The 12576-nt window shown below is 31.5% G+C and overlaps 1 protein-coding gene across 1 annotated transcript in view; it reads right to left on the bottom strand.

Moving 5' to 3' along the window:
- Positions 1–12576, bottom strand: part of LOC111047911 (facilitated trehalose transporter Tret1) — a 37725-nt gene that overhangs the window by 20627 nt on the left and 4522 nt on the right. The window contains exon 2 of the mRNA XM_022333764.2: positions 516–627. Coding sequence (XP_022189456.2) covers positions 516–627 — 112 coding nt within the window. The remainder of the gene's footprint in view (positions 1–515; positions 628–12576) is intronic.

Below are 12576 nucleotides of genomic sequence, written 5' to 3'. Positions count from 1 at the left end.
TAGCTGTCATATGCCAGTGAAGTGAGTTACAGGTAATATTTTTTAGGTAACTAATTTCTCATCCTACACATTTCTACTTTACTTCATACTTTACTCAACTTAAAAGGTAGGAAATATTTGTCCAATCACTCATACTACACATATTTAAGTGGCTTCAAACATACTGTATCAAATTTTCAACTTGAAATAATGCATAAACATGTTTTTCCGTTAAGCCAAAGTATGTCTTATTATTTATTTAGTCGTTTTCATCAATTTTTAAGATTGGAAAATTGTATACTTTATCGATATTTTTTCATTTTTTATCAATGAAAAAGTTGACGGTACACTGATTAGTAATAATTACATTTTTGTAATTAGCTGGGGAAGATTATTATCTATTAGGCTAAATAGTTGAATGGTTTTATTTTGAAGTATTTTTCTAGTTCTTCCGCCAAAAATTGTTTTTATCGTCATCTGAAATAGAATATTATAAAGGAAAAATCAGTGAAATATATTATGAGATGATTAATTACCTGTGGAAGTGCTTGACGGAATGGATGTCTCAGTTTGGAGCTCGTATTTGAGGGGGAGAGTTCGGCATTACCATTGCATTTTCCAATCTCTTCGTTCATTTTGTCTTTCAACCTGAAAATGAGAAGAATCATTGAAATGATTTTTCCAGGAAACTTACAATAAAATAATATAGGTTCTAATGTAAATTAGTAATAGTAAAAGTGAATACAATAATCAATCTACTATCATACTATTTTGAACCCCCTCACTCCCCTCAAAAGCACAACGCACGCTTACACACCCCCACCACACACCAGCACTAGCCCCTTCAACAATCCCAGCGGCGTAATGCACAAAGTATACCTTTCGTCATCCGCCCGACAACACACGTGCTCAATATTAACCAGTATCATCACAGAATATACGTTTTCCTAACAGGTAATTAATCTCTTCAGCTACTGACCCCCCTAGAAGAACACGAGACAGATGGTTTGAAAATAACAGTTTTTTTTAATGAACTGCAGGCTTTTAGATGAAATATGAGAACAAATTGATTATTGCAATACTGCAAATGCAACTTTATTCAGTGCATTTTGTATTAGTTCAGCTACATTGGAATAATGAGTACCTACTATAGTCTGTATAAAATAAGTTGAGACCTAAGAAATTACAGCGTTGAAAACTGTGTAAAATTGTAACTTTTTCAAATTTCTAATTTAACAACAGAATTGTATGTAGAATATCTCCCCGATATTGCAGCAGTGCTGGAAAAGTTTCAAGGTTGGAAGATGAAAAGGAAATTCAAATTTTTTGATTAAATTGAAAATATCCCGAAATAGTATATTTCGCACCTAGGGCCGAAAATTATACTTTTCCGGCTCGAGGCCGAGGACTAGAAAAGATTGAGAGCCGGAAAAACATTTTTGCCCGTGGTGCGAACGCTATTTTTTGCCACACAGAAAAATAAACTATATATATATATATAATATATATATATATATATATATATATATAATATATAATAATAATTGTTTACTAAGCACTTCCGAAAGCAGAAGTGGAAGGTCATAGCTCTAGCAAATCTGAGGTAATCTGAATATCAGGAAATTGTTCAAGTATTTTTACTTTTTTTTCTGAATTGTCTAAATAACCTAAAAGATGATGTTCAATTATGTGGGAGGATGGGTTTATACTTTTTTATTATTTCAAATGACAATAGGATGATATTATTATAAATGTTTTAATTATTGAATAATGAACACAAATAATGAAAAGTTTTTTGATCAGCTGTTTTTTGATCACCTTTCTTAGTTCCATGTTAGCGGCTGGAAAGGGTACTCTTTCCGGCCTAGGCCGGAAAGAAACCTGTTCTGACGTCAGACGAGAGTCGTCTGCAAACAATGTCTTTCAGATCTATGTAGGGACTGGAAAACAGCTGCTTTCTGTGCAGTGTGGCGAAAATATGTTTTTCTTTTGAATATCACTCCTCTCAGAATTATTGGTTGTCGTTGAGTGAAAATTTTATATGAGTGGAGAAATATTGTTGGAAACCCAATAAAAGTTTTATTTCATAATAGGTTCTAGGTAAGTATGATAAGGTGATCGTATTTTCGTATCCAAAAATCCTACTGGCCCTGGTCTTGTCTATTAAGGACAACATATATTTTTCACTCTCTTCACATGCAAGCTTTCTAACTCCTCACTAGAGTAGCAAACTTCATGTACAACACCTTTCATTTTCATTACCGTGCTTTATATTTAGATCTATATATAGAAAATCATCCTACAAAAAACAGTGAGCCTGATCACACGACAAAATTAATGTAGACTATGGTAAAGCAACCCACCAAGAATAATTGCCCAGTCGAGGTATCTTGAGGAACAGTAGAGTAATAATAATTATTGTTTATTACGATTAAACGCAACATACATATAACATACAGAGTGGGTGAAAATTCCGAGAACGGCTTAATATCTCATACAGAAAGGTAGATTGACGGTGGGTGTGATTGGGGATCCTACTCAAATTCAAAAAAATACTTTACAATGACTCTAAAAATCTGGTCCGCCATCTTGGATCCACCATTTTGAATGCAACTCTTTTTTTTGAATAGGAAGGTGGTCATGCAATACATGATTTCGATACGGAATTTCATGAAATAATGAATGGTGAAAACCGCACATCGATATCTCAAACCGTTCACAAGATATTCACATTATTAATCGATACCACACATGTATCTCATTTCTGATTTGCATGGTACTGATTGATAATGTGAAAATCTTCTGAACGATTTGAGATATCGATGTGCGGTTTTGCCATTCATTTTTTCTTGAAATTCCGTATCGAAATCATGTATCGCATGACCACCTCCCTTTTTAAAAAAATAAAGTTGCATTCAAAATGGCGGATCCAAGATGACGGACCAGATTTTTAAAGTCATAGTAAAGTAGTATTTCCAATTCGAGTAACATCCCCAATGACACCCACCTTGGAATCACTTCTTTTTATGAGATACTAAGCCGTTCTCAGACTTTTTTCTCTCCTTTCTGCTAGGAATAGTAATGATTAATAATGTGAATATCTTCGAAACGGTTTGAGATATCGATATGCGGTTTCCACCATTCATTTTTTCTTCAAATTTCCTATCAAAATCATGTATCGCATGACCACCTTCCTATTTAAAAAAAATGAAGTTGCATTCAATATGGCGGACCAGATTTTTTGAGTCATTGTAAAGTAGTTTTTTCAATTTGAGTAGGATCCCCAATCACACCCATCGTCAATCTACCTTTCTGTATGAGATATTAAGCCGTTCTCGAACTTCTCACCCACTCTGTATACAAGTAATAAAAGAGGATTCCAAGCAATTTGAAAATGTGAAAATTGTTGAATTACGGTATTCACTTTATGTGGATTTGAAAAATAGGAAAGGACAATAAAAATACATGATGATGATAATATAATCCAGTATTTAGAGCACATGATTTTAATACATCATTAGAAATAAGCACATTTTAGTATTTTAATAAAGTATTGCCAGTTACACACTCATCGAATTTTGGACGTTCGAATTTTATCAGTCCTTATGAATTCTACCAGATTAAACGGAACTTGACAAACAGCATCTGTCTGACATAATCTGTTCAATCTGATAGAATTTATAAGGACGGCAAAAAATCGTACCTCCAAAAATCGATGTGTGTGTAACTTGCTTAACTTGACCAGCATGGACATTACTATAGACGAGCTAAGATCAAACCATGACCAATCACAAAATGTGAAAGAAAGGGATAAGTGTGGGTAGTAATTCGGATCTAGTGTGTGTCTTTCTTTCGGACAAATGAAGGCTTGAAGACATTTGTCTAAATTTACCATTCAAAGAAGAGCTTTGAACTGGACTTGTCCTCAAGTGCATCACAAAGGATTGACCTCAGCCCTATGCTAAACTGAGCGAGCGGACATACACTATGAAGGAACAATACGCTAATAGTTTTGAGCGATTCTCAATGGATAGACAATTGCAAGAATTTGCAAAATGTGAACAGGAAAAGCCTTGTATAAGAAAGTCAAAGTCTTCCAAGGTCAATGTCACAAAATAGAAGCTTCTATTTATCATGAAATTTGGGGAAACAATTCCGACTTTAAGACTAGCTATCAAACAAAACTGTTTCCGACAAGAAGCTATTTATTTTTGAGACCTATAATTATAACCGATAGAATTAATATTGAAGAATATTTCCCATCAAAGTCGAAGTAATATTTCTATTACAGAAATACCTGAAACTTATATATATGAGTTTTTCTTGGTTATCATTTATACAATTTACACTGCGGTCGCAAAATAGATACGGTATAAGAAGCACTTTTTACTGGTAGATTTATTTTGACAAATTGCAAGCTCTATTTGTAACCTATTGTAGTCCAGTCACTATATACATTGGTGCATGCAATTTATATTGTAGTTCTGATTTTTCAATATATTATTTGGGTACATAAGAGAAGTCCAGAGCCAATTTCTTCGTGCAAAATTTCCTTGTGCTACATACAGAGTGGCCTAAAAACCTCGTATTTTCGGCTCATTTTCCAGTTTTAGCTATTTCTGCCAAATCTCGTAATCGGAGAGAAAAATTTGCTCTAACCTTTTTTTTTAGATTATAAAATTCTAAAATAAAATGAGATCATTCGGAACTCTCTATCTTCAATGTGTACTGAGTTATAATTTTTCAAAAATGAGTAAAATTTGAAGAAAAAGTAAATTTTGATAAATTTTAGGTTTTGATCAACAATATTTTCTGATTGTTACCATTTACATGTTTAATTCAAAATCCCTCTGAGCATATTTTTGTGCTCTACAATCTGAGATCAGGTAGAGCGCTCTATCTCATATAGATTTCCGCAGGTACACCTGACAACAATGCTCCTTGTATTGTGAAAAACAACTAATTTTCAACTTCAACCATCATCACCAACTACAATGTCCTCACATTGATATTTCGCACAATGACATAAGTTCATGAAATTATGTTCTATGAGAATCACCCGTTAGATGCACAAAAATTCATCAAAATTTATTTTTTCTTAAAATTTTACCCGTTTGAAAAATTATAATTCAGTACACATTGGAGATGGAGAGTTCCGAATGATCTCATTTCATTTAGAATTTTATAATCTAAAAAAAGGTGATAGCAATTTTTTCTGTCCGATTATTTGGCAGATTTGGAGATTTGGTAGAAATAGCTAAAAACTGGAAAATGAGCCGAAAATACGAGGTTTCTGGGCCACTCTGTATCTAGAACAAGGAAATTTTGCATGAAGAAATTGGTTATGGACTTCTATTATGTACCCAAATAATATATTGAAAAATCAGAACTACAATATAAATTGCAAGCACACCCACTTTTTTATGTATATATTGACTGAACTATTGTTTAGTAGTTTTGAAGCGTTATTTATAAGCTTCAGATAGAATATAATATGAATCAGTTTCTTTAACGCAGTAAATAATAGTTGTCAATTGGGTTTATAAATAAAAATGTTTTTTCGATCGTTTAGAGTAGAATAACACAATTATTGACCTATATTGAATCAGTAATTAGGCATATTACATTAATATTAGTATTTGTTTACTGAGATCAACACGGAACTCCTCCGGTGTTTAAATGTATTAGTTTATATGGAATTATAGTAGCCTATCTGATGAATAGATTTTATAGAGTTTTAAATGAAATATCAGATCAAACCGGATATCATTAGATTGTTGTTGATAATTGTTATTATTGGGATTTCTTCTCTTTTCAATCATAATGACAATCAAGGTGCTGAACCACTTTTCTTCTGTTCGTTCCAATCATGAAACTTTTCTCCGACAAAAACATGTAATTATTAGAAAAACAAGAAGATGGCTCGAACTTGAAAGATAACTATATAAAGAACTTTCGTTCTACATTCAAATCCTGCATCGAGCCAACATCTACCTATCGGCTATAATAATACCGAATCAATCATATGTCAGAGTTGTCTGAAGATAAATTTCTCACTCATGATTGAACGGGAAAATCTCATTATTTCTCATTTTTGAAATTAACAGATGATCAACTAGTTCCAACACAATATTATTGATGAAGCCATATTTATTTATGTTAAAATTACATTGATGTTATTCTCAACTGCTCTGTAGTTCTACTTCAGAGAACTAACTTATTTCTTTAAGTAATAACTTCAGTCTGCTAACACTGAACCGGCAAGTAGCCTATGCCCTCACCTACAAAAATCATATTCAGTCCTAGTCAAGTCCTATGAGGGCATTGAATACAAAAACTGATATAATAGCCAGTAATCTGTGGGAGCTCAGTAGCCTTTACTTTGATCTAACTACTCTATTATTACAGATAATAAGATGAAATTTCATTACTTTCACACAGGCCACAGCCACTTCGCCTTCTTGGGATACAACCTAATTATTTGTTTCACCATTTTTATTCATGAAGAAACTAATGGTGAATGAGAATCTCGATTTTCAAAAAGTTACTACCAGTGTTTGTTTTCCAAATTATTACTATTTTTACTGAAAGTATTCATAAACTTTAGAGTAACAATTAATTACCGTATAGAAATGAGTAGTTTTCCTCAACCATGTACAGATACTAAATTACCTATTGAGTATTATTATTATAGTCTTATGAATTATTATAAATCTATTATTGAATTAATCTTCAGAAAAAAATAACAATAGACATACTTGTGTAACTGTACTTAATAGCATTTTCATCAATCATACAATAATCTTAGTTAATAAATCAAACGTTGAATTCAATTATTTGAAATATTAATTTATATGAAAAAATATTTTTTGTACCTATATTATACAAACAAATACAGTATTATTATACAATTGTTGAAAACAATAGGCTACAGCAATCATCTTTCTGGAACAATATTTATGAAAGACTATAATACATTTTGATAAAACTGACCTATCATTATTAAATCATTACTTTAACGTGATTTAGATGGCAGTTTGATTGATATGATTCGTCTTTAATCATATATTAGTCCTTTGTAATAGTGTTTTCTCAATGAAACCTATTTTCACTAGACTCGTGCCTGAACATTTTCAATAGAAAGAGGTAGCGGATCACGACGAGTCAGGACTCGGTGATTCAAGGAGTATCCTTGAACTAAATCGCAGGTATTTCACGTTTGCATTTTCATTTACACAAAAGCAGATAAGCTACACTACACGCATAGATAATCATCAATAAAGCAAGTTACTTCATTGCCTGGATAGGCACTCAATGACAACATTGGTAATGAGAATCATGTAATATAAATATTGTAAATTAGTCGTCTAGGCCTTTGAGACTTCATACTGTATCCAATCGGAAATTATTTATTAAACTAGTAGCATGTTGAACTGCAATGAGCGAGTTGAGCTGTCATGGAACAAGTACTATATCGTATATGTCATGGCAAGCTAAAATAATTCATTAAAGCTTCCAATGGATAGGTAATAATTATGTTTTATCATCTCGTTATTAATAATATTCAATTTATTCATGTTCTGAATAGACTAGTATCAATACTGGTCAATGGGTATTGACTCACTACTGAATCATACACTAAATATAAAGTAGAAGGTATTCTAATTTTTATCGAGCGTTTTACTAGTTCATTATATTCTTATTAAGATACCGTAGGCCTACCTGTCACATTTTATTCATAACTTTTTACAATGAAATGAATAAGTAATTCAATTCTATAAAAATTGAAAATCAAAGTTCACATCTTTACTTTAGGTTCCTCACAACATGTTTCGACTGTTAATGTAATTTTGAAGTGAATTCGAATCCAATATAATTTGAATTGTATTCATCCAGGACTATTAAACGAATATGGTACCTAATTCTTGAGTTGAAATAAGATTTACATAGACTATTTAGGATTTCCTATACTATATGATTCACATGAAAAAGATTGAAAAAATTGCGATGCTTTATATTGCATTCATCTCATTTTTATTAGACAAATATGCTATTTTTTCATTAGGTATGTGCATATATTATTTCTATTATTTATTTGTATTCTATTCTTACTTCTATTATGTTGACAAAAAATATATCAATGAACAATTAGTTAAATATTTTCATTTTATCGTATAGCGCTACTCATCTATTTTAGAATATGTTGAAACTCCATCATAATTGATCAATGGATTCTCAAGGCTGTGCAAAGGCTAAAAATAAACATTCTACTCGTCATATTTTTCAAAGTTTTTCGATTTGTATATCATCAAACTATCAAAATGAAAAAGTTTTATCAGGAAAACATTATTTTTCCGATCATTACTTTTTGAGATATAAGCGACTGAAGTTTGAATTTTTGGGACAGAACATTTCAAATTCGGTACAATATAAATCCATGAGATTCAGAGGATGGATTCTTCATGGTATTGTTGATCTAGTAAAACAAAAATTTACTAAAAATATCAATTTTTGGAAAAGTTATTCAATTTACCAAAAATAACCCAACTAAAAGTTATTTTTAGTAAATTGAAAAAATTGAATTTTAAAAATTGATATTTTCAGAGAATTTTTGTTTTACTAGATCAACAATACCATGAAGAATCTATCCTCTAAATCTCATGGATTTATCTTTTACCGAATTTGAAATGTTCTGTTCCGAAAATTTAAACTTTAGGCGCTCATATCTCAAAAAGTAATGATCAGAAAAAAATGTTTTCCTGAGAAAACTTTTTCATTTTGATAACTTGATGATATACAAATCAAAAAACTTTGAAAAATATCAAGAGTAAGAAGTTTATTCTTAGCCTTTGCACAGCCTTAAGAATAGAGGAATGTGTCTCATTGAAGGATATTTGACATGACTTGTCTATTAATTTCTATTATTCAAAGGCGCTCGGTTTCACAAAGGCCTGTTAAATTTTAATCATGACTAGATTCCCTAAGAACCAATCAGAGAAGGGGTTTCTGAGAAGAGGGCTAATTGGTTCTCGTGGCATTTAATCGGGATTAAAAATTAACAGACCTTTTTGCAACCGGGTGTAAGTGAATAATAACAATTTATGAATGTATTGGCATGTTTGCAGTAATTTTTATCAAGTGATATACCAAAGTAAACGTATGAATATAAGTTGTACTAGTGGTAGTATAGAAATATAGTAGGTACAATATCATCAAGCTGTTTAAAGTAGTTTAGTATCTTTTCAATATCCAGGCAACCAATTAATCATCATCAGACAACAAAGTAGTGGAAATAAGATAAAAACACTGATAGGCCTAATGTTGTTGGCAACCGATGGAGGATCATAAATTAATGGGAGGCACGGGCTTTGTTTATGTTACAGGTGCATTACTATTGAAATTTCTATCTAGCCGCATATTGAAGGTGAACAACTTTTAAAAATTTATTTTCAACCTTAAACTTCCAAGCTGACCTCGAAAATTTCTTGTGAAGAGAATGGAAACTTAGAATAAACAATAATCATGCCATGCTATGTCATCGATGATTACATGACTGTACTTTTTATTATTATTATTTTGAACAGCACCTATGTATCGATTTTGGAGTTTGTAATATTGTGTCACTTATTGTAGCTATTGTATGGAGTTATTTCCTTATTGACTGTTAAAACAATATTTGGGAAAGTAGCAGTCAATTTCGTACTTTGTAAACATGAACATAAAGAGAGTTTGTGAAGTTTCAGTACTATCAATAGGCTACATTAAAAAAGTATTACGAACACTTCAATACCGGTAACACAAGTTATTTTGAGATACAGTTGAAAAGGAAGTCTGATTATTTATAGATAATTATTAAATTTGTAATCATGTTATGTCTTATTTGGATAAGAAATATGGTTTATCATTTCATTTCCTGGACATTGATGAAATAGTTTCAAAGAAGCTATAATAAATCTATCAATTTCATTGGAAAAAAATATTATTCATTAATGTTTTTGTTTTTGCAGAGTAGCCTAATGTATACTTGTATTATAAGATCACAGTTTTTGGAATTGATTGGATTAGTAACATAATTATTATGCAAAGCACTGTTATTAACCTAGCAGCAAGTTATATGTATAATTACTATCATAAAATATTCTTTGCGCTTATAAATGTATTTGCTCAATTCGAAGATTAGATCTCACTAACATGAACATTACATATTATAATAATTATTATAGAGTGAGTCATATGTATGGGAACCCTTCAGTAAGTTGGAGACTGTTGTAAATATAATACTGTAACTTTCAGTATAAGTTATTGGTCAAATACTCTACCTTTTGACGTACAACTGAATTTCAACCACTCATAAGGGGGTGACTTAGGGGTTGTAGCTCAAATATTTTAAATGTAAACTCCCATTGTGTAGTACATCATTTTAAAGGCCTTTTCAAAACAAGAAAGATGGCATCGATAAAAATGTTCTATGATACTTGTATCTAAAATGGCGGCTGATTAAAGTTTTAGTTTTTAAAGAAATGAGGGGTTGTAACTCAAATATTTTGAATGTAAACACCCATTGTGTGGTACATCATTTTGAAGGCCCTTTCAAAACGATGAAGATGACATAAATAGAAATGTTCTATGATACTTTTATCCAAAATGACGGCTGATTGAACTTTATAAATTATTTCTTTAAAAACTAAAACTTCAGTCATCCGCCATTTTGGATAAAAGTATCATAGAACATTTTTATTGATTTCAACTTTCTTGTTTATAAAGGCCTTGAAAATGATGTACCACACAATGGGTGTTAACATTTAAAATATTTGAGTTACAACCCCATATTTCCTTAAAAACTAAAACTTCAATCAGCCGCCATTTTGGATACAAGTAACATAGAACATTTTAATTGAAGTTATCTTATAACTTGTTTCAAAAAGGCATTTAAAATGATGTGCCACACAATGGGTGTTTACATTTAAAATATTCTAGTTACAACCCCTAAGTCACCCTCTTATGAGGGGTTGAAATTCAGTTGTACGTCAAAAGGTGGAGTATTTGACCAATAACTTATCCTGAAAGTTACAGTATTATATCCACAACAGTCTCCAATTTATTGAAGGGTTCCCATACATATGACTCTCTCTGTATAATTATTTAAAGGAAGTAGAGAGTACCGGTAATAAAACAATGCAAACATTCAACTCATGAATAAATTTTACTTTATAATAGAGCTGGTAACAGTTTATTTACCAATAGAGTTATCAAGTTTTTGTTTTCTGTAGATGTACACTGAGATGACCATAAACACCTCAATATACTCTATAAAAGCACGACTGAATTTGCAACAAATAGTTGAATTGGTTACGGTAGGCTACAGCTGTCTCCATGAAAAATGCATCACTACATGTCATGAAGCCATCAATGGAAACTCCTAGTATCATAAAAATAAAAAATGTTTACCCTTTCAGGACACAATTCATTTCTAAAATATACGAGCTCGAAGAAAGCTTATTGGCCACATAACAACCTGTTATGAATAAATAATTCCACTTAGAAGTGGTATGTCAGTTTCTTTAGCAAAGCAAAGTTATGAAATGTAGTTTGTTTATGTAAGACTCATCATAAACATCTCAATTTTCATACCCTATAGTGAGGTCCACGTTATAATGACAGTAGATGAAGATAGAAGAATAGCGATGCCGATTCTCTGCATTAATTAATCATATTTCTACACTGTCAAAAACATAATTGGCACCGTTGTGGACCTAGAAAAGGATAGTACCACCGGCTTTGTCGAATGATAGACAAGGATAGCAAAACCAAAGTTGATCAAATACTGTCATTATAACGTGGACCTCACTATAGATAAATATATAACTTAGTATATAGACCTGGATAGCATAATTTGCTACCGATACTTTAATTGCATACTACAATCTCCAGCAAGCAAAATTTATCAAAAACATGGCTTGATGATAAAAAAGAAGCCATTTATCACTTGCTAGCCTACATGATGTGATGTTAGCGACGTTTCCTTTCACTTGTTACTTTGTTGTGAAACCTCACTCGGCACTCGACACTCGGCACTCGGCTCAGAGCCTCGGGCAGTAATACAACAAATCCAGTGCATGGCGCATAATGACTGTTAAAGAGCATTGCGACCGCCAGTAGCACTGATTCATGGAGAAAAAACCGGTACAACTGAGTAGCACACCGAAAGCACAACTCAAACTGACCTACAATGCACTGGAGTTGAGGTAGTTCAGAAAAAGTTGAACTTTTAAAATGGGGCGCATCGACTCATTGATATGTGAGATTGACTGATTGACGAGTATGCCTATCTCCAATACGTACATCAGTTCTTCTATATTCAAACTTTTAATATATTTTTACACGACAGTAGTTGATATTAATATTATTTAAATTTTGAATTAATAATTATCATTAATAATAATTTTTGATAAGATTTTAAATTAATTATTGTAGAATAAATTAGATTCTGAGAAATGGGAAACTTTATTAAAAAGTAATGTTTTTTTTAGTTCAGACTCAAAGCTGTTTATGCTAAAATTCTAAGTGAGAAATTAATTTAAAAGTTTGATGCATCGA

This window comes from Nilaparvata lugens, chromosome 3 (genome assembly GCF_014356525.2).
Source record: "Nilaparvata lugens isolate BPH chromosome 3, ASM1435652v1, whole genome shotgun sequence".
Classification (NCBI taxonomy): Eukaryota; Metazoa; Arthropoda; class Insecta; order Hemiptera; family Delphacidae; genus Nilaparvata; species Nilaparvata lugens.
The sequence above is the reverse complement of the archived record's forward strand: the minus strand, read 5'-3'. Positions and strand labels throughout refer to the sequence as shown.